At 53.3% G+C, this 19,424-nt stretch overlaps 3 protein-coding genes across 3 annotated transcripts in view; all 3 read right to left on the bottom strand.

The window, feature by feature from the left end:
• The window catches only part of COMMD7 (COMM domain containing 7), a 911,502-nt gene that overhangs the window by 24,511 nt on the left and 867,567 nt on the right, over positions 1-19,424 (bottom strand). The window lies entirely within an intron of this gene.
• FOXS1 (forkhead box S1) lies at positions 3,799-4,791 on the bottom strand. The gene has a single exon (XM_049779320.1). The coding sequence runs from the start codon at positions 4,789-4,791 to the stop codon at positions 3,799-3,801; it is 993 nt and encodes a 330-aa protein (XP_049635277.1).
• Positions 8,079-18,203, bottom strand: LOC126017568 (interferon regulatory factor 4-like). Its single transcript, XM_049779505.1, has 7 exons — positions 17,844-18,203; positions 11,654-11,843; positions 11,327-11,428; positions 10,602-10,787; positions 10,435-10,500; positions 9,335-9,709; positions 8,079-8,772 (listed from the first exon to the last, which is right to left on the bottom strand). Exons 1-7 carry the CDS (start codon positions 18,072-18,074, stop codon positions 8,633-8,635), a joined length of 1,290 nt encoding a protein of 429 aa, XP_049635462.1. The 5' UTR covers positions 18,075-18,203; the 3' UTR covers positions 8,079-8,632.

The following is a 19,424-nucleotide window of genomic DNA, read 5'->3' as shown; positions in this document are numbered from 1 at the left end:
GCGCTGCACCGAGTCTCCCCACCACCAGCGTCATTCATGTCCACTGAAGCCACGCTCAGGAACTACTAGGCATTCCTGTCCCCTTGGAATAACCACTCCCTTTTTTATTTTTTGGTTTTCTTTGGGCCACACCAGGCAGTGCTCAGGGTTTACTCCTGGTGGTGCTTAGGATTATATAGTGCCAGGGATCAAACCCAGTTCTGCTGCTTGTACATCAAGCCTCATCATTCCCATTTTTGCTGAGGAAGAAACACAACGTGTGTGTGTGTGTGTGTGTGTGTGTGTGTGTGTGTGTGTGTGTGAATGCATTTGCTCCATGTCACACAGCAATGTGGGAGGTTGAATCCAAGCATTGTCTATAGAATTGCTGGCCACTCCCTCGGTTAAGGGGACATATCCTCATGGCTCAGATCTTCCTCCCTTCCCTTACTAGCACTAGGATAGGAGCAGGCTCTACTTGTCAGATGTGGTTCTGAGAACTGTGCTCACGTGCACCTGTGTAAAATCCTGACTAGCCTGAGGGGCGAGAGATGAGATTCATGTTTTACAGACATGGACAACACAGAGAAGAAAGCAACTCACTGGGGTCACACTGTTGGCAAGTGACAGAGCTGGGGCCTGAACCCAGGCACTGCTGTTACAGATTTCTTGCTTGTAGCAGCTGTATCTCCAGCCTCTATAGTCAGCTATGGGGACAAGGGAGCCAGTGCTATGGAGAGGAAAGTTTGGGCAGGATTCCTGAGTTCTGTCCACTCCCCACAGGCAGGCTTGCCTAGCAGCCAGCATAGCCTCCCCTTTCCTCCTCATCACGGCTCAATCTTCGAGCACCCCACCCTCTGCAGGAGAGGGTTCTCCACCCCTGGCCCAGGCACTGTCTGGGCAGAAGTGTGGGACTTTGGGCAGTGGAATGCTGTAAACCAGGGAAGGAAGCAGGTGGGTGGAGAGCAGGCGGGAGATAAGATGTGGGTGGAGGGGAGAGGCCTGAAAGAGGAGGGCCTGGTGGGGCGGGAAGGCTGGGGGTCTGGGAGTGCTCCCCACCCCTTGGCAAAGTCCTCATGCCCCCAGGTGAAGGCTTCTCATCATCTCCAGGAGCTGCCAGGCTTGTTCGGGAAGGCCACCCTCCCTGAAGGCCAATGAGCCCCCTTTCCCAGAACCCCATGTGCTATGCAGCCAGTGAAGAAGGGGTGTGAAATGGGGCAAGAGACATCCTGCTCACTCAGAGATGCCAAGAATCTGGGCTGCTGCGATTAGAACTAGAATATCTGAACCAGAACCAATGCCAGAAGTTTAGATTCGACTACAGTCTGTAGTCTGGGAGTTGTCACCTCCCAGGGGGGCGGCGTGGGGATGTGCCCGCCCCACAGACTGGCCAACCTGCCACGGTCAGGTTCCACCTGATGAACCACAGACAAAGACTGCAGAGGGGCCAGGTAGATACTTGTGCTCCAACCTTGCTGTGTGGCTTTACAAGTATCTTCTACCTTTTCTGGTCCCAGTGTCACTGTCTGTGTCCAGGTGATCTCTCTGGCTCCATCCAGCATAGCAGTTCAGAGTGTCTGCAGAACTCTGCACCCCACCCCCACCCTTACCCCTGCTCAGGTGGGGGTGGCAGGGCTAAGCCAGAGGGTGTCTGCTGGTTGTGGAAAGAATGTGAGGGCAGGAGGCCCAGAGGGTGGGGTCCCCGGCTGGGCAGCACAGAGAGGAACATGAGATTGTGATGTCTGGGTCTCCTATCCAGCACTTCTGGGGATGGGGGTGTCTCCAGCAGTCCTTCAGGTCAAAAACATTCCCCTCACCCCAGAATCAGGCTACCCCTTCCTCTCCATTTGTCCAGGGAGTGAAGCCAGGGCCCCTGCCCAGCTCATAGAGTCCAAGGCAGGCCCTGAGCCAGGACTGATGTGCAGGGGTGAGGGAGGGGTCTGCCTCTTCTTGGCTATGTTGGGGGCAAGAAAGGAATGTGGAGAGGGGGCTCGGCCCAGCATGGGCATCTGATCTTGAGTCCTGTCTGTGTTCCCGCCAAGACTCTTGTCTTGCTCAGGTCAGATGCTGGACTGTGGGACAGTGAGCAGACCGGAAGCCAATGGCTCCCTCAGCCAGGCCAGCCTCCCCTTCCCTGGACTAGGTCAGGCTGGGAGGGGATGGGGTCACCAGGTCTCCCCAGGAATGTGCCACAGGAAACTGTGCTGCATAGAAGCCTCATTCCCTGGTGCAGCTGGGGAGGAGTCTCACCTCCTGTTTCATCCGCCTGTCTGTCTGTTCTTCCATCCGTTCCTGTGACTGTCTATCTGTGACGCTTCCACACAAACACACTCTGAGACTATGAACAGACCCACACTAGCGTCTCTGGCTTTTCCCTGATCCTCTCTCACTTGCCATGGGGTCCCAGCTGGGGGTCAGAGAGTGCATTCAGGAGGGCCCCTAGACCCCACAGCAAATCAAGTGCCACCCCCGTCCTTCCGGCTGCTGCTAGTCCCCACCCTGCAGGTCCCAGTCCACCCAGGCGCTGAAGTCTGTGGGAACCAGACGACTGGGGCTGTCCAGCAGACTCGCTTCCTCCCAGGCCTCAGGGGAACTGTCAGGAGGAGGGAGCCTGCATTGCAGTCGGTATGGCAGCTCGCCTGGCCGAGGGGCCCTGAGAGGCTGGGCTGCCTGCCTGCTGGCCCCTGGCCCCCTGGGTATCAATCACCCTGTGAGACACAGACCCTTCCTCCAGCCCCCTTCACCCCAGACCAGAAAAGAGGCTCCTTTCGTATTCCTTGGCCATTTTTTCTCCCTCTCTAGCTAGATTGGAGGCATGAGGCTTGGGAAAAAAGATGTTTGCCTCTGTATCTCTGGAATTGGGTGTCAGTGAGATTCCAGGCCCCCAAGTCTGGGACCGAGAAGACCATAAAGCATCCAAGATGCTCCATCACCTCTGATCTCCGCCGCCAGCACACACCTGTCTCGCACACACCTGTCTCCGTCAGCCTAGGGAAATGCTCCAAGCCATCCTCCGAGCAGGGTGTGCTTGGGAATTGTAGACACTGGGATGGCTTTGCCTTTACATGGCCTCTCCTCTAGGGGTCACCACTGGCTCCCCTCTGACCCTGTGCCTCCACCAGACTGCAGCTTGGGGCTGGTGTGGAGTCCTCCCAGCCCAGTTTTTCATTTCCTCCTACCACTCAGAGCCGCAGGGGCATGGTATATGAACCCCAAACTCTGAATCTCAGCCGTCCTGCTGTTCCCACCATACAGGGCACAGGGAGGGGACGTGCCCTGGGTGGAGCAACTCCGCTGTCCCCCATGGGGTCCAGCTGGCTCGACTTTCATTGCAGTCAGGGTTCAAGACAAGAATCTGCCCCAGGCCCTGGGCGGGGTGTTCTCAGGGTTCCTCCTCTCACTTCCCCATCCTCTGCCTCCCCTTCCTCTGCCTTCCTGGGAAACTCCCCTAGAAAGTCCCCAGCCAGAGAAGAAATCGTGAGGGACGTATCCATCTGGGGTCCCCTTTCTTGACCCCCCCCCATGGAGCCACCGCCGCTGTGAGTCCCCAATCACCCAGCAAACTGACCCTGAGAGTCACATCACCTTTATTGGCCCTGAGAACCACAGAGCCCAGGAGCCCCAGAAGCCCCGCTTCCCCTCACTCCCAAATCAGTCTGAGGGCCTGGCAGAGTCTCCACCCCTCCCATCTTGGCTTCTGGTCTCAGGGCTTCAGCTCTCCTGGCGAGGTCCTCAGAGAACTCCCAGATCCTGGAGGGAGGCATGGCCAGAAGTGGGTGCTGGCAGGGCCTGGCTGGACTGCCTGCAGTCAGTCTGGCTTCATTCAAAGAAGAACATTCCTGGTGTCCGGTATAGGCAGGGGGTCAGCCCCAAGGGGTAGCCAGAGCCTCCCTGGACAGGGAACCCACTGGTCACCCAAGATTCCTTGGGGTCAGCTGGCAGGGGCAGCGGTGCTCGGAGCGAGGCCGGAGGGGTGGGGGGCGCCGGGCAGGGGGCTGCTGAGGCCACAAGGTGCTCTAGGCCCGAGTCAGTTCCCACGCAGAAGTTCAGTGTCTGCAGCCGGCACTGGTAGCTGCTCCCGATGCCTGTTTCGGGGGCCAAGATGGGCGTGGGGGACTTGCCAAAACCCTCAGCCTCGGAAAAGCCAGCAGGAAAGCCAAATGCTGGGCGGGGGGATGGTGAGGTGCCCATGGCAAACTCTCCTGGGCCTGCAGACTTGGGCGTGGGTATCTCTTTGGGCTCTGCAAGAGGCCGAGACCGGGTGTCAGTCGTCGCTGGACATAGGGGGGAGGCCAGGGCACCCACCAGACCCCCAAAGCTCAGGCCCTTGGGCTCTGGCAGCTCCACTGGGAAGGGGTACTGCCTGCCTGTCGTGGCACTGGGGACTCCCAGATCTTGGCTGCTGGCTCTGAGGGGTCCCCGGCGTGCCTTGGCAGGGCCCCTGGTGCCCTCGGCATTCGCACGCCGGGTGAAGCGGCGTCGGCGTCGCAGGAAGCTGCCATGCTCGAACATGTCATGACAGTCGGGGTCCAGCGTCCAGTAGCTGCCTTTGCCTGGCTTTCGGTCGTCACGGGGCACCTTGACGAAGCACTCGTTGAGGGACAGGTTGTGGCGGATGCTGTTCTGCCAGCCGGGCCTGTTGTGGCGGTAGAAGGCAAAGCGGCCCATGATGTAGCGGTAGATGCCGCTGAGAGTGGCCCGCTGGCCAGGGGAGCTCTGGATGGCCATGGCGATCAGGGCGATGTAGCTGTAGGGGGGCTTGGTGGGCTCGGCTGTGGGGGCTGAGGGCCCCGGTGGAGGCGGCTGCTGCATGCTGGCCAGGCTGGCTGGGCTGCGGCGGCTGGGACCACAGGGACCAGGCACGGTGTCCAGAACTGGCGGCCGGCACGACTGCCCGGCTGGTTAAAAGGTCCACTGGCCCAGCCTCCCAGCCTGGAAAGGCAAAAAGGGGTGGACCCACTCCGCTGCCCTCCCTTTCCTCCCTCGCCCCCTCCCCCAAGGCCCAAGTGGGGCGGGCAGGAGAGGCCAGGATGGGGAGGATGAGAGCAACCGCCAGGGTGAGGCGAGGGGAGGGCAGGGACTGAGACCCTCAGCCTTCATAGACTGTAGTGGTAGCTGCAGAAGGACAGGATGTGAAGACAGTGAGACAGAACATAAAGAGACAGATGGGGAGTTGGGGGAACAGAGAGAGAAACAGAGAGACAGAGACAGACAGACAAACAGACAGAAACAGAGAGACAGACAGACAGACAGACAGACAGAGACAGAGACAGAGAGAAGCACTCAGAGGGCTAGAGGCAGAAACATAAAGTGAAGTCTCAAAAGCAAGATGAGGTTGAGACAGACAAGGTACCCAGAGGAACCCAGAGGGTGGAAAATAAAGATGAGGGGCCAGAGAGATAGCATGGAGGTAAGGCATTTGCCTTGCATGCAGAAGGACGTTGGTTCCAATCCCGGCATCCCATATGGTCCCCCGAGTCTGCCAGGAGCGATTTCTGAGTGTAGAGCCAGGAGGAACCCCTGAGCGCTGCCGGGTGTGACCCAAAAACAAAACAAAACAAAAAAAGAGGCCGGCGAAGTGGCACTAGAGGTAAGGTGTCTCTAGCCAAGGAAGGACCGCGGTTCGATCCCCCGGTATCCCATATGGTCCCCCCAAGCCAGGGGCAATTTCTGAGCACTTAGCCAGGAGTAACCCCTGAGCGTCAAACGGGTGTGGCCCGAAAAAGAAAAAGATGAGACAAAATTTGAAGAGTAGTATAGAGAAGGTGATCACTGACACAGGCAGGCGGACATGGGGAGGGAGGCGGAGGGAGAGAAGAGCCCGAGAGAAAGCCCCAGTGTCTTTCAGATCCCCAGGCCGCTTCCCCTCCTCTCCTCTGTGTGTAGCCCTCAGGTCACCTTATTTCCAGGCCTCCTAGCTGGGGTTGCGGTGGGGCGGGGCACCTGGGTGGCCTGTCAGGTTTCCAAAGCCCTGTCGCCCTCTAGTGTCCAGTGTGGGGAGGGCAGCTGTTGGTTAGGAGGCTGCTACTTGAGTATCTCAACTATGTCCCCGTTCTTGAGTGTGTGTGTGTGTGTGTGTGTGTGTGTGTGTGTGTGTGTGTGTGTGTGTGTGTTTGGTTTCTGGGTCATACCCGGCAGAGCTCAGGGGTTACTCCTGGCTCCACGCTCAGAAATTGCTCTTGACAGGCTTGGGGGACCATATGGGATGCTGGGATTCAAACCACCGACCTTCTGCATGAGAGGCAAAAGCCTTACCTTCATGTTATCTGTCCGGCCCCATTGTGTTCTTTTTTTTTAATGTTATTTTTTTAAACATTTTGGCTTTTGGGTCACACCCGGCAGCTCTCAGAGGTTACTCTGGCTCTATGCTCAGAAATCGCTCCTGGAAGGCTCGAGGGACTACATGGGATGCCATATGGGATCCAAACCACCATCCTTCTGCCTGCAAGGCAAACACCCTATCTCCATGCTATCTCTCAGGCCCCTGTTCTTGTGTGAGCCTATTTCCCTTTCTCTAAAGTGGAAGTAGAGAGCCCTCAACTGTTTGTGCCATGGGAGGGAAACAGCTGGCTCTCTTACAAAAACCCAGCACCTAGGGGCCCAGAGCGATAGCACAGAGGGCAGGGCATTTGTCTTGCACATGGCCAACCTGGGTTCTATCTTCAGCATCCCATGTGGTCCCTCCTCTGAACTCGGGAATGTCCTGAGTACAGAAACAAAAGTGATCCATGGGGTGGCCCCAGAAACAAAACAAGATCCAGATCCTTTGGAGAGCAGAGCACATAGTCTGGGGACTACACACTGTGGCTCTACTAGATTGTGGTAGGGTCCACAAATCCCACTGTAGTCAGCCTTCTGATGGAAGCACAGCCTCTTACAGGCTCCCCCACCCATGAGGAGCCAAGTTGGCACTGCCCAGGAAAACCGGCGGCCTCCTCCCTTCCATGATGCCTTTGACCCATTGTACCAGAGATCTGGGTTATTTGGGAAGAAGAGAAGTGATGGACACAGCTAGTGTGTCACGATTCTGGGAGTTGAAGCCAGATTCTCTGACTCCTTTAAATACCCAAGGGAGCAAGGGTAGAACAACCCTTCCTCATTCCTTCTCCCTCTCTCCCCCATACACACTGGACAATGAGCTGTGAGCTCCCAAAGGAGTAGGTACTAAATAATTATTTGCTGATGAATTAAACAGAGAGAGACTTGCATCTTTTGTTGAATAAGCACTTCCCAATAAAAAAGGCTGAGAGATATATTAGGTTGTTACTTGAGTCTTTTTATTTTAGTATCCAGCAGAAATAGGGGCCGTGATGTCCAGTGTCACTATTAACTGTGTGGCTCAGAAGTGGGGACTCTCAGTGTTCAGGCCATGGTGCTTGGGGCCACCAGGGCCATGTCCAGTGGTCCTCGGGAGGTTTGAGGTTCTGCATCTTTTTCTCCAAAGATGTTGGGCAGGTGCTGAAGTCACATCCTAAACTCTGAGATTAAGTCAAAGTCTTTTAGGTTTTTGTTTTTTTTTTTTTTCTTGGAAGGGCTCAGGACTTACTCCTGGTTCTGCACTCAGTAATCACTCCTGGTTGGCTTAGGTTCGAACCATATGGGATATTGAGGATTGAATTGGGGTTGGTCACATGCAATGCAAGCACCTTACCCACGGTACCCCCAAAGTCCAGACCCCAAAGTCCTCTGGTTTTAAAAGTCTTCTCCGACACATCCAGAAGAGACTTGGGGGAGGTTGGAGGGAGATCCACAGCCCCTCCAGGCAATTTTGCTAGCATGTGCCCCCCTCCCTTAAAAAAATCCCTGAGAATTTAACTGTGGTGAAATCAGCTCTAAATGCACTGACCGTGAAGTTTGTGTTAAAGCCACATTCAAGGGTGAATGAACCCCTTGTGGTCCATCTGGGCATTAACCTGTTGTTCAGCAAACGTGCTAATGGGCTCAAGTGCAGGAAAAACTCTAGTGCAGGCAATATGTGCTCGAAGGCAGTGCTCCTCAACCTTTCCAGGCCTATGGGCCAGTGCTTGCCTATGGTCCAGCTGCAGAAGACCACTGTTCCCGGGAACCCGCTTCAGCTGGACACCAGAGATGAAGTCTCATTTCCGAACTCACCACTGCTCCTGGCACTTCCAGCTCAACTTTTCTTTCAGGAGACAGACCCAGAGGCAGAGGGTCAGTCTACCTGCTGCTGCGTTGCCACAGGTGGGGACGTCGACCGTCCCTGCTGACCTGGACATTGTGTGGTGAGGGATTCCCCAGCTACTGGCTCAGTGTGGGCAGAGCTACAGGTGATGTCAGTGGCCCTCTGTGCTGGGCAGACTCGAGGGACTATGAGAGGAGGAAGTGACTCTTCGGGCTGACTCAGATGGGGGCCACGGGCCGAAGCAATCTCTTGTTTTAGGTGCTTGGCATGCAGGAGGAGCTCTCGGGCAAAGATGGGTTCCACCTGTGGGGGTAGGCAGTGAGCCAACCCTCTTGGAACCTACCCCCACACCCCCCAATGAGTTCCCTGTGGAAGTTGAAGCCTCCAGAGTCATTGTTTGTAGTGGTGCACAGACAGGAGGGCCTGCTAGTCGGGTAGGGGTGGGTAGAGCTGGGGCTAGAGGGACCACACGGGGGCCGGTTTGGCTGGGGCTGGTGGGTGTGCTCCTTGCTAGATTGGGAGGTAACTTACATGGGCCATGATGAGCCGCTCCTCAGGCTGACCTGGGGGGCCTGGATATTCCTCCCCAAAGCACAGACGGATCTTATATTCAGGTTCTGGGCGACCATCCAGGATGTGGGCACGCAAATCTATGTCATGAGATAGTGGAGCATGGCCATAGATGGGCATGCCACATACTCTGATGCCCACCTTGTGGTCATACCCATACCCAAATCCTATAACCCACATCTCACCATGTGCCCAGGCCCTATACCTACCATAATACTGATGCCTGTCTCCTGTTCCAGATCTGAACCAGCTTCAATGCCCATGCCCCATGCCCTGTGCCACTTTGCCCCTTACTCATGCTTTTCTGCCTAATTCATACCTATTGCTGCTATTCTCCAGTAAACTGCTGTGCCTGGTGTGTCAGGTGCCCATGTTAGGTTGGGCTTTGCCTACACACTGGCCCATGCCTGATACTGGTGTCCCGCTCCTGTGCTCCAGACCTCCTGTCTATCTTGGGAAGCATTTGGCTATGCAGTTTCCACTCCTGAGTTCCTGAGTCAGGCTCAGCGTCTGTCCCAGGCCTGGTATCCATAAGCCCAACCCCTTGTACCCACATCTTGTGGACCCACTGTCTGCCTCCCTCTGTCCACTGTGTGTACACCCCCGTGTCCAGCCTCATGCTCCCTGCCCATTGTCTCTTACCCGTGAGGAAGCGGCGTGTGTCCAGCAGCTGGCAGGTGTGCTCGCGTTCCAGCTTGTTTGGCTGTGTGCGGTGTGGGGCAAGTGGGCCATGCCAGTATACACGGCCCTGGCACAGTCGCTTGGCAAAGACACCCTCGGGCACCACCCACAGCAGCACACCACGCTCCAGGTGTGACAGCAGGCGCCATAGCACGTGTGCGCTGGGCGGTGGCTCTGGGAAGTGGATCTGTGCCACGCGCCGGGGCCACCCTAGCAGGCTCTCTGCCGAGAAAGTGGCAGCCTGAGGGCACAGGTGGCAGCCCTCAGCTGTGTATGCCGTGGCTTCACTCACCAGCTTTGCACCGTAGAATAGCTGCACGTGCAGCCAGCAGTCTGCTGAGGGAAGAGGTTTACCTAAGTGTCTGCTGCTCCTTACCCACTCCTAGGGAGGGGCAGCTCAGGTTCTCCTGACCTCCAAATGGAAGAAGGGCCTGGACTGCTCCCTCCTGGTGAGAGTAATTCTTGTGAAAGCAGTAGCAGCAGTAGGAATGGTGGGAGTAGCGATGCTTTAAGAGCAAAGGTCTGGCATATGTACTATGGAGCTTGGCAGAGGTCTCCCAACCCCAACTTCTGGGATTCTAGACGTTTCTATCCAACAAATTTGTTTTGGTTTGGGGCCACATAAGGCAGGGCTCAGGGGTCACTCCTGGCTCTGCATTCAGTCACTCCTGGTCATGCCCAGGATGCTGAGGATAGAACCTGGGTCAACCGCATGCAAGCAAATGCATTCATTACCTGCTGTACTAACACTCCAGTCCCATCCCAGAAAACATTTTAATCCTGGTGGAAACAATAATCACCAGCAAACAGGTTCTTCATACATGAGGAGCCAGCAGTAACTGTAATGGTCAGGGCCTATGGACTCTGTTACCAGGTCCTGTCCTGGCCTCTCATTGATTCTCAGGGGCTTCTAGACCTGTGACAGGAAGTAGCTCCTGCAAGGGGCATGGGGGCCGAAACCCTGGCTGGGAACTCTGGAGGGAATCAGCTGGTAGTAGCTCCAGCTCTGCCCCTCCTGGTTCTGTACACTGGCCAGCAGGCAGGGGCTGCAGCTTCCTTACCAGGGCTGCCAATGTCGTCCAAGTGTGAGACCATCCAAGGAAGAGGTGTGTCCTGTGCTTGGTATCCTGGGGAATAACAGAAACAGTCTGACCCCACTCCATCCTGGGCCCCTAGATCCAGGTCGTGCAGGGGCAGGGTAGGTGTGAGACCCAGTTCTTATCCTTACTGTGGTCAGCCAAAGGATCTGGGGGCAGGGCGGCTCGTGGCTTCTGGACCCATTGGGGGTGCAGCTCTTTGTCCTCAGAGGCTGATTCCGAGCCAACCTGGGCAACAGGAGAGAGGGTGGAAGAGGGGACCTGTGGGCCACAAGAGTCCCAGATTGTCTCACTGAGGCAACTGAGGGCAGTTGAGACTGAGAAAGACTTGGGGCTTTGAGAGTCTTTTCCCCACCTTCCTCACTCAGACGCAAACAGAGTTGAAGACTTGCTGGAGGTGATGAGGCAGAGATGAAACTCACAGGGAGCAAGTGGTAGGAGAGAGCAGAGAGAAAGGAACTGGGGCTAGTGGTGGGGGCAGCCCTGGACTGGATGCTGATGGAGGCTCTGAGTCAGTAGAATGGACGAAGCAGGGATATGGGAGTGGTCAGGCGGTCAGGCAGAGAGAGATGATGGAGTCACCAAAGAGAGTCAGAGGAGGTGAAGGTGAAGGATCAGTGTGGTGGGACAGGGCCTGAGCTGGGAGTAGCCAGGGAGAGTGGAAGAATATGGGGCCATGCAGATGGAGGTGTTGGGGAGATGGAGGGAAGCATGCAATGGAGGTGAGAGCATAGTGGGGAGATAGGAACAGTGGTGGGGAGGGGTGGGGAGAAACATGTGCTGAGGTCAGACAGGGCAATCGAATGATGGGATGGAGTTGTAGGGGGTCACGGGGCTTTGGAAGGACAAGACATACCGACCTGCTCTGTGCTACGGGCCAACCTGGACACTTCTCCAGGGGCCACCTGCTGGCACCGGAAAAGATCCTTTTTTTCAAGGGGAGCAAACTCCTTGGTAACTAGGTAGAGAAGAGATAATCCATTGTTTTCTGGGTGCCAAAAGGGGACCCTCTCTACCAGTACAAACACAGACATGAGTTTCCCGGCTTAATCTGGGGCAAGCACAGCTCTTTCTGGGTCCTAGTTTTCTCTTCTTAAATGGGGAGGTCTATGAGGACCAATCCCACTGGGAAGAGGGGTGAATGGGGGAAAGCTCTGTTGACCGCTCAACAGGGAGGGGATACCTGGCCCATGGGCACCATCCGACACAATCCTGTAGACCTTGTAAGGGTGGGCACAGTCCAGCTGGCTGCTCCCCCGAACCTCGTAGAAGTCAGTGCTCTTGTTGAGGGCACAGCGGAGCCGGGTCTTCCAAGTGGCGGGGTCCTCTTTGTCAACGCCCTCATGGTGTTTGCCCTTGTATATGGCCCAGGCCTGGGGGTGCAGGGGAGGTTAACAGTCTGGGAGAGGTAGCAGGTGGTGTGGGTGGGTAAAAACACTTTGCTTCCTGACCTGCTCTGACCCTCTGCCCGCTACCTAACTGCTCAAGGAACTTCAGTTTAAAGGGAGAAGACAGGGGCCAGAGAGATAGCATGGAGGTAGGGCATTTGCCTGGCATGCCAGAGGACGGTGGTTCAAATCCCGGCATCCCATATGGTTTCCCATGCCTGCCAGGAGCAATTTCTAAGCATAGAGTCAGGAGTAACCTCTGAGTGCTGCCGGGTGTGACCCAAAAACAAATCAAGAACAAAAACAAAAAACAAATAAAGGGAGAAGACAGGTGCGAACATAGTAGAGATGGCTATATTTCAAGGTATGGATTGTGATAAACAAAAGCTAGAGAATGGTGAGATAGAAAATAGCCCCCTGCCGGGCGGTGGCGCTAAAGGTAAGGTGCGCCTGCCTTGCTTGCGCTAGCCTTGGACGGACCGCGGTTCGATCCCCCGGTGTCCCATATGGTCCCCCAAGCCAGGAGCAACTTCTGAGCGCATAGCCAGGAGTAACCCCTGAGCGTTACCGGGTGTGGCCGAAAAACCAAAAAAAAAAAAAAAAGAAAAAAAAAGAAAATAGCCCCCTGGCAGTGGTGCTAGAACAATAATATATCAGGTTTTGCACATGGCCGACCCAGGCTTGATCCTCAAACCCTGCTAGGAGTGATCCCAGAGCCAGGAATAAATCCTAAGCACCACTGGTTGCCAAAAAAAGTATTTTTTTCTTAAAAGGAAAAAAAGAGGTGATGGAGCAATAACACAGCAGTAGGGCATTTGCCTTGCATGTGCCAACCATCGATGGACTCCAGTTTGACTCCTAGCATCCCATATGGTCCCCAGAGCCTACCAGGGGCAATTTCTGAGTACAGAACTCTGAGTGCTACTGGGAGAGACCCAAAACAAGACAAAATAAAATAAAATAAAATAAAAAAAAAAGAAAACAGATAAAAATAAGAAAGGATGGTAGGAAAGAAGGAAGAAAGGAAAGGAAGAATAGATGGGGATGAAGAGATAATACGGAATAATGCATTTGCCTTGTATGCAACTGATCCAGGACACTGATTCGAATCCCAGCATCCCATATGGTTCTCTGTGCCTGCCAGGGGCAATTTCTGAGCGCAGTGCCAGGAGTAACCCCTAATGCCACCCGGTATGACCCAAAAATGTTGTAAAAAAAAAAAGAAGGAAGGATGAAAAGAAAGAAGGTAGGAAGAAGGAGGAAAAGAAGGAAAGAAAGGAAGGAAGCAAGGAAGGATGGTAGGAGGAAGAAAGAAAAGGAAGGAAGAAAGGAAAGAAGGAAGGAAGAAGAAAAAAGAAAGAGGAAAGAAAGATTAAAGATTGGCTACCTGGACAGCCATCAAATAAAATCCTGACCCACTGACACAGAAGATTAAAGAAAAGTAAAGTTAAGAGGTGGAACTGTAAAACTAATAGAAGACAATTAGGAGAAAAATCTTCTACAGGCAGAGGGTGCTTCTTAAATAGAACTTCAAAGAAATAAATCATAAGGCAAAACAAGTAAAATAAAAAACCAATGTCTGAGATCTGCAAGAGACCAACTCCTAAAAACAACAAGAAAATCCTGCAAATCAATAAGAAATAGAACATTCCTCAACATACTCTTGTAAAAAAAAAATTACCAAACACACGACAAGAACAGTTTACAGTACAGACATGAAGGACAGGACATTATATGATCCCACTTATATGAAATGTTTAAAAATAGACCATTGGGGGGCCAGAGAGATAGCATGGAGGTAGGGCATTTGCCTTGCATGCAATAGGACGGTAGTTGGAATCCCGGCATCCAATATGGTTTCCCGAGCCTGCCAGTAGCAATTTTTTTTTTGGTCACACTCGGCAGTGCTCAGGGGTTACTCCTGGCTCTGTGCTCAGAAATCACTCCTGGCAGTCTCGGGGAACCATATGGGACACCAGGATTTGAACCACCGTCCTTCTGCATGCAAGGCAAACGCTTTACCTCCATGCTATCTCTCCAGCCCCCAGGAGCAATTTCTGAGTGTAGAGCCAGGAGTAAGCCTTGAGCGCTGTCGGGTGTGACCAAAAAAATCAAATAAATAAATAAATAAAAATAGAACATTGTTAGAAAATAATTAATAAGATAATAACTACTGGTGAGGGCTAGAGTGGAGAGTAACTGTAATAGGAGAGTTTCTTCTGGTGCTAAAATTGCCCCCTGGTATAAGTGGCTTGACTTTGAGAAGACACTAAAACCCAGGACTGTTAACTTCAAAGGATAAATTGCAGAATATGTGGATTATATTTCAATAGACAAATCTCTGTTATTAACAAACTTGTGCATTACATAGGAAGCCAGATGCTTAGAGCTGAGTAAGTACTCAATAGTGTCAGACATATGCGGATAAAAATAGGAGCCACCGTTTCCAAGTGGAACAAGACCAGAGCTAGTCAGGATGTGGCACCCACTCTTGTTGTTGGGCTGGAATGGGCATAGCGAGCACTTCCAGGTGGTGACCTAGGCTCATCTCTCTGAGCAGAAATTCCAGTTCTAAAAGAATTCTCATGGAGGCACCAACAGACATAATGCAGGATGACTGTTGGTACTAGAGAGTGGATTCTAAGGAGAGAGGATGGAGAGGATTTGACTGGAGGCCCATTCTATAGCATCTAGAAGCATCTGGAGCAATCAATGATAGACCCTGTATGTAGGGAGATGTGTGTGTGTATGTGTGCGTGCGTGCGTGTGTGCGTGTGCCTCTGTGTGTGTGTGTGTGTGTGTGTGTGTGTGTGTACGGAGATGTACAGTTGGTTCTCATGACTCCAGGCAGCATCCAAGGAACATCTGAGGTTGGGTGTCTTGTGAGAGTCTGCTCAGACCATTTCTACCAGCTGGTCTACACATAGCCTTGTTTTGTGTGTTTCTGGCTAAGGACACCTGCATGAGATGTACTGTGGACTCAAGGCTAACAAGGGCCCTGAAACTCACACTGGACCCACATTTTTACTTGCTGAGAGTATTTTCTCCAGAATGTCTGGCCATTACCTAGCACAGCAGCAGTGTGGCCACTTTTGGGTCACTTAAACAACAGAATCGCCCACAAAAATCAGGAAAACATTTCAATCAGGGCATTCGATAATGAAAAGGATGATCATTTACAAAAAATAGTCCCTTGTTCATCTCCCCCCTAGGAAGGTGATTCAAACACGTGACTGTTGTTCTGTGTGAGTTTGCAAATGGCAGCAAAGGGACCTCAAAGTCTTGTTTTTGGGGTAACATATATATTTTTTTTAATTTTTTTTTGGGTCACACCCGGCAGCGCTCAGGGGTTACTCCTGGCTTTATGCTCAGAAATCGCTCCTGGCAGGCTCGGGGGACCATATGGGACGCCGGGATTCGAACTGATGACCTTCTGCATGAAAGGCAAACGCCTTACCTCCATGCTATCTCTCCGGCCCCGTAACATATATATTTTAGCTAGGAAGTGATCAGTATGGGCATCACAAATTCCAAGGATCCACTATCCTGGCAGTGAGAAGAGTCATTCAGGAAGAAGAGATTAGTGGGAGTCAGATTGTGAGCATCCTCCAGGTCAATTTTTTCTTCTTGGGGTCCAGAGTCTCCAAGAGGATTGGAAGTCAGGAAATGGATGCATTAAGAGATGGGACAAAGCAGCTGGAGGGAAATGGGGGCCAGTCACCAGTATCTTCCAGATCTGAATAATACATAGTATTTGTCTAGGGACAGACCAGGCATCAGGTGTTCTGCACTAAATAAAGACTCTGTCATCCTTAGCATCCCCAGGGAACGTTTCAAGTAGTGTGGGGAGCAGAAGAAACCAGTGGTAGCTTGTGAGAAGCACTGAGTTGGCGCTTGATACATACAGCAATTGAATGTGCCAGGGAGGGCTCCTTTGAAGAGAATTTGTTTACACTGAGCATGGAGGGGAATTGGCCAGGCAAAGAAGAAGAACTATTCCAGGCAGAGGGAAGAGAGAGTACAAAGTTCTGAAGATGAGAAACATTTAGAAACTGAAAGAACTGACTGGGGTAGTAGAAAGCCATGAGGTTGGGAGGAGTCGTTCATGTAGGGCTTAAGGTCATGGTGAGGAGTTAGGACTTTATCCAAAGGGCAATGGAAGAATCCTAGGAGGGGAGTATCAAAGCAAGATTCCAGCAGGGACTAGAGAGATAGAAGAATGAGCCAACCTGGGTTCAACCCCTATTTTCTCATAAGGCCCAGCACTAGGAGTAATTCCAAGGTGCTGAGCCAGGAGTAATCCCTGAGCATCTCTGGTTATGCTCCACCCAACAACAACATAAAAAGATGAAAACATTGCAACTCGGACAGAACTAGAAGGTATCACTCTGAGTGAAATACAGTTCAAAGGGAAAGAAACAAATATAAAATGAGCTCTCTCAGATGTGGTCTATAAAGAAACCAGAGCAAGAGAATAGCAATGGCCAATGGGTTCTCTCTCTTTCAGGGGATAGCCCTGAGAGACAGCCTGATAAACTGAGTTTGCTCAGGGGGTGGGAAGGGACCTTGAGATATTGGTGGAGGGTCCCTGACACCACTGTTGGTGTCGAGTTGGACCATTGAATGCTTGAAAGTTTGTCATTAACATTATTGTAATTCACGGTGCCTAAATAAAACTGGAGGGAAAGAAAGATCCCTCTGGAGGACAGAAGGGCATCGAGGGATGGGGTGATGATGCAGGAAGCTGTGGGCACTACGGAGGCCTGGGGGAGAAATGATGACAATCATGGGTTAAGAGCTGTAGGACTGGAGGGCCACTGGTCTCAGTAAGGAATTAGGGTAAAGCTGGAGACAGCAGTGAGTAGGGCTCTGAAGTCACGCTTCAAATGGTTTCAATGGCTATTTATTTATTTATTTTGGTTTTTGGGCCACACCCGGTGGTGCTCAGGGGTTACTCCTGGTTATGCATCAAAAATCGCTCCTGGCTTGGGAGACCATATGGGATGCCGAGGGATCGAACTGTGCTCCGTCCTAGATTAGCCGCTTGCAAGGAAAATGCCCACCACTGTGCCACTGCTCCGGCCCCTCATTGGCTTTCACTGGGTCTCATCTTCCACTGGGGAAACAGCAGGAAGCTGAGGAGTGTATTCCCAAGCTCATGCTGGGTGGAAGAGAGTCAGGGCTATCGACACAGTGTTCAGAGGTCCCTGGCCAGGAGGCATGGGGCTCGCTGCTATAGTGCAGAAGGGAAGAACAGGGATAGAGGAAGGAGGTTCAGGGGTGAAGGCCTCTGAGAGAGGAGAGGATGTGGGTGGAGGCTGAGTAACAAGAACCAAGGGGGGGGGAGGATGAGGGAGGATGAAGGTTAGTGATGGAGGCAGCAAGACTGGGAGCCCAGTGGGAAGACTTATTGGGGGAGGGCGGGACCCCAAGAATCAGAGCAGATAGAGACAATGGATACCGCCATAAAATTTAGCTGTTAGGTACCTTAGCAGGAGTGAGAGCGGCCAGCACTGGGTTGGGATCAGGAATTTGGGGCCTATGAAAGAGGAGCTGGCGACCAAGAGGCCTTTTTGGGGTGCTTCCCTGGGAAAGAAGAGGAAGCCGGGGGAGCCGGAATAAGAGGTGAAGGTGTCTGTGTGTGGGGAAAGGTGGCCAAACTGTTTAATGGCTCAGAGAGATTCCAGAGGTTAAATGTCGGTGGTAGGAAGGAGCCAGTCTGGAGGCAGTTGAGTGATGGCTGAGTTAGGGGACCGCCATCCTGGAGGTCTCCAACATGCCAAGCCCTCACTGCGGGGGCGCGCAAGGGGCTGTTGAGGGACTTCCCAGAGTGGTGGTGTCTAAATTCGCCCCCCACTCCAGCAGGACAAGACCCCAGTGAGGGAAGGGCAGGTCCATTGGCAAGGGTGTGCGCGCGCTCGCTCCAGGAGAACCGCGGAGGGGAGGCCTGGTGTATGTGGGGGGACCCTCATTGTACCCCCTTACCCTGAAGAGCGCCGCGTCCTGCTGCGCCCGGTAGTCCTGCTTGGCCGCGTGCTTCCAGGGGATGCGGAAAAGCGTCTTGCTCGCGTCCTCCCAGCGCAAACCCGCGTAGCGCCCGCTCTCGATCTGCGCCACGAGCCAGTCGCGGAGGCGCAGGGGACCCCCGGCCTCCCCTTGGGGTCGCCTGCCGTCGGGGACCTGGCCTTTCTCTCTCCGCCAGGAGTCGCCGGCCATGGGGGATGCCGAGCGCGGCAAGCCCGGTCTGGGGGCGCGCGGGGTGCGGGGGAGCTGGCGTGCCACCTGGACGCGTGTGCAGGCGGCGAGGCCAAAAGTGAAAGTCGGGCCGGGCGGGTTTCGCTTTCATTTAGGATAGTTAGTACGCGTGGCTCGGCCCGCTCCAGAGAGGGACACCCTAGGTTCCCCACCACCCACCCACTCACCGAGACACGTCTTGCTCTGATCTTCCCAGACGACCAGGCACGTTTGCTGTTCCTTGTCCCCCCACCCCCAGGATTTAGCTGGGAGAGCTGGAAGGGTTTAGTGCTTCTCACTTCTCCCCCCCTACTAGAATGAAGGAGGTTTACAGCCACTCTGGGCCAACCTCTCCAACATCATGCACCAGCCACCAACCCTGTGGCCCCCAAACCATAGTAGTATATAAAATGCACACACTTGGGTCTGAGGAAGAGCTCACTGGCTGTGAATCCCCCCCGCCCCCGCCAACACCACCCATCTAAAAATTTTTTTGCACATTTCTAGTGTCCACTGCAGACCTGCAGAATTCAGTTTTTTGGCCCAGAAGCTAAGGAACACCACCCTCCCCGTTTTGATTTTTGGGCCACACAGGTAGTGCTAAGGACTTATTTTGGCTCACACTCAGGGATCACTCCTCTAGGGCTCAGGGGACCCTATAAGGTGCTGGGGATAGAACTTGGATTGGCAAGTGATAGGGAAGATCCTTACTGTTCTATTTCTACAGCCCCACCCCCTGGAGCCATTTATTTTAAGGAACTCAAGGTCCTGTGGGATGCTTCCAGCTAGGTGTACAGGCCACACTTATGGTTTTCTTCAATAAATCCTGGACACCCCATTTACTGACTGCTGCCCACCGTGCTGGCCTTTGTGAAAGCCTTTCTTGCAGTTAGTGCTTTTCATGCCAGCAGGTGAGACAAGAACATTAGAAAGACTGAAGATTCCAAGAGAATAAAGCTCTATCACGAGCCTACAGAGGTGACATGCTCCCAAGAGGCTAAAACCTACCACCAGGATTTTAACCTGTGTCCCTAACATGCCTAACATGTCTCTCACGGCATCCTTTAGTAACTACATCTGGAGTTGATGAGTTCCTGGTGTTCTGTGATCTCCCCCACTCTGAGCATTTTTTATTGTCAAATGGGGGCAGAAGAGGTCACATAGCTATGCCGGAGTCCCCTTTGTGGACATGCAGAAAGAGCTGGGGAGAGTATATAGAGAATATAGAAGGACCCCAACAATCGTCATAGGATTTGTGCTGCTGACTCGGATTCAAACCCAGCATCCAGCTGCTTCTCCTCAGATTCTGTGTCCTCAGGCAGCAGCTCCTGG

Source organism: Suncus etruscus, chromosome 9 (genome assembly GCF_024139225.1).
Source record: "Suncus etruscus isolate mSunEtr1 chromosome 9, mSunEtr1.pri.cur, whole genome shotgun sequence".
NCBI classification, from domain to species: Eukaryota; Metazoa; Chordata; class Mammalia; order Eulipotyphla; family Soricidae; genus Suncus; species Suncus etruscus.
The sequence above is the reverse complement of the archived record's forward strand: the minus strand, read 5'-3'. Positions and strand labels throughout refer to the sequence as shown.

Coding starts and splice junctions, on each gene's coding strand:
- LOC126017568 (XM_049779505.1), bottom strand. CDS start 18,074: ATGGCCGGCGACTCCTGGCGGAGAGAGAAAGGCCAGGTCCCCGACGGC. Junction 11,844..17,843: donor AGGACGCGGCGCTCTTCAGG/GTAAGGGGGTAC, acceptor CTGCACCCCCAG/GCCTGGGCCATATACAAGGG. Junction 10,788..11,326: donor CCGTAGCACAGAGCAGGTCG/GTATGTCTTGTC, acceptor AGTCTTTCTCAG/TCTCAACTGCCCTCAGTTGC.
- FOXS1 (XM_049779320.1), bottom strand. CDS start 4,791: ATGCAGCAGCCGCCTCCACCGGGGCCCTCAGCCCCCACAGCCGAGCCC.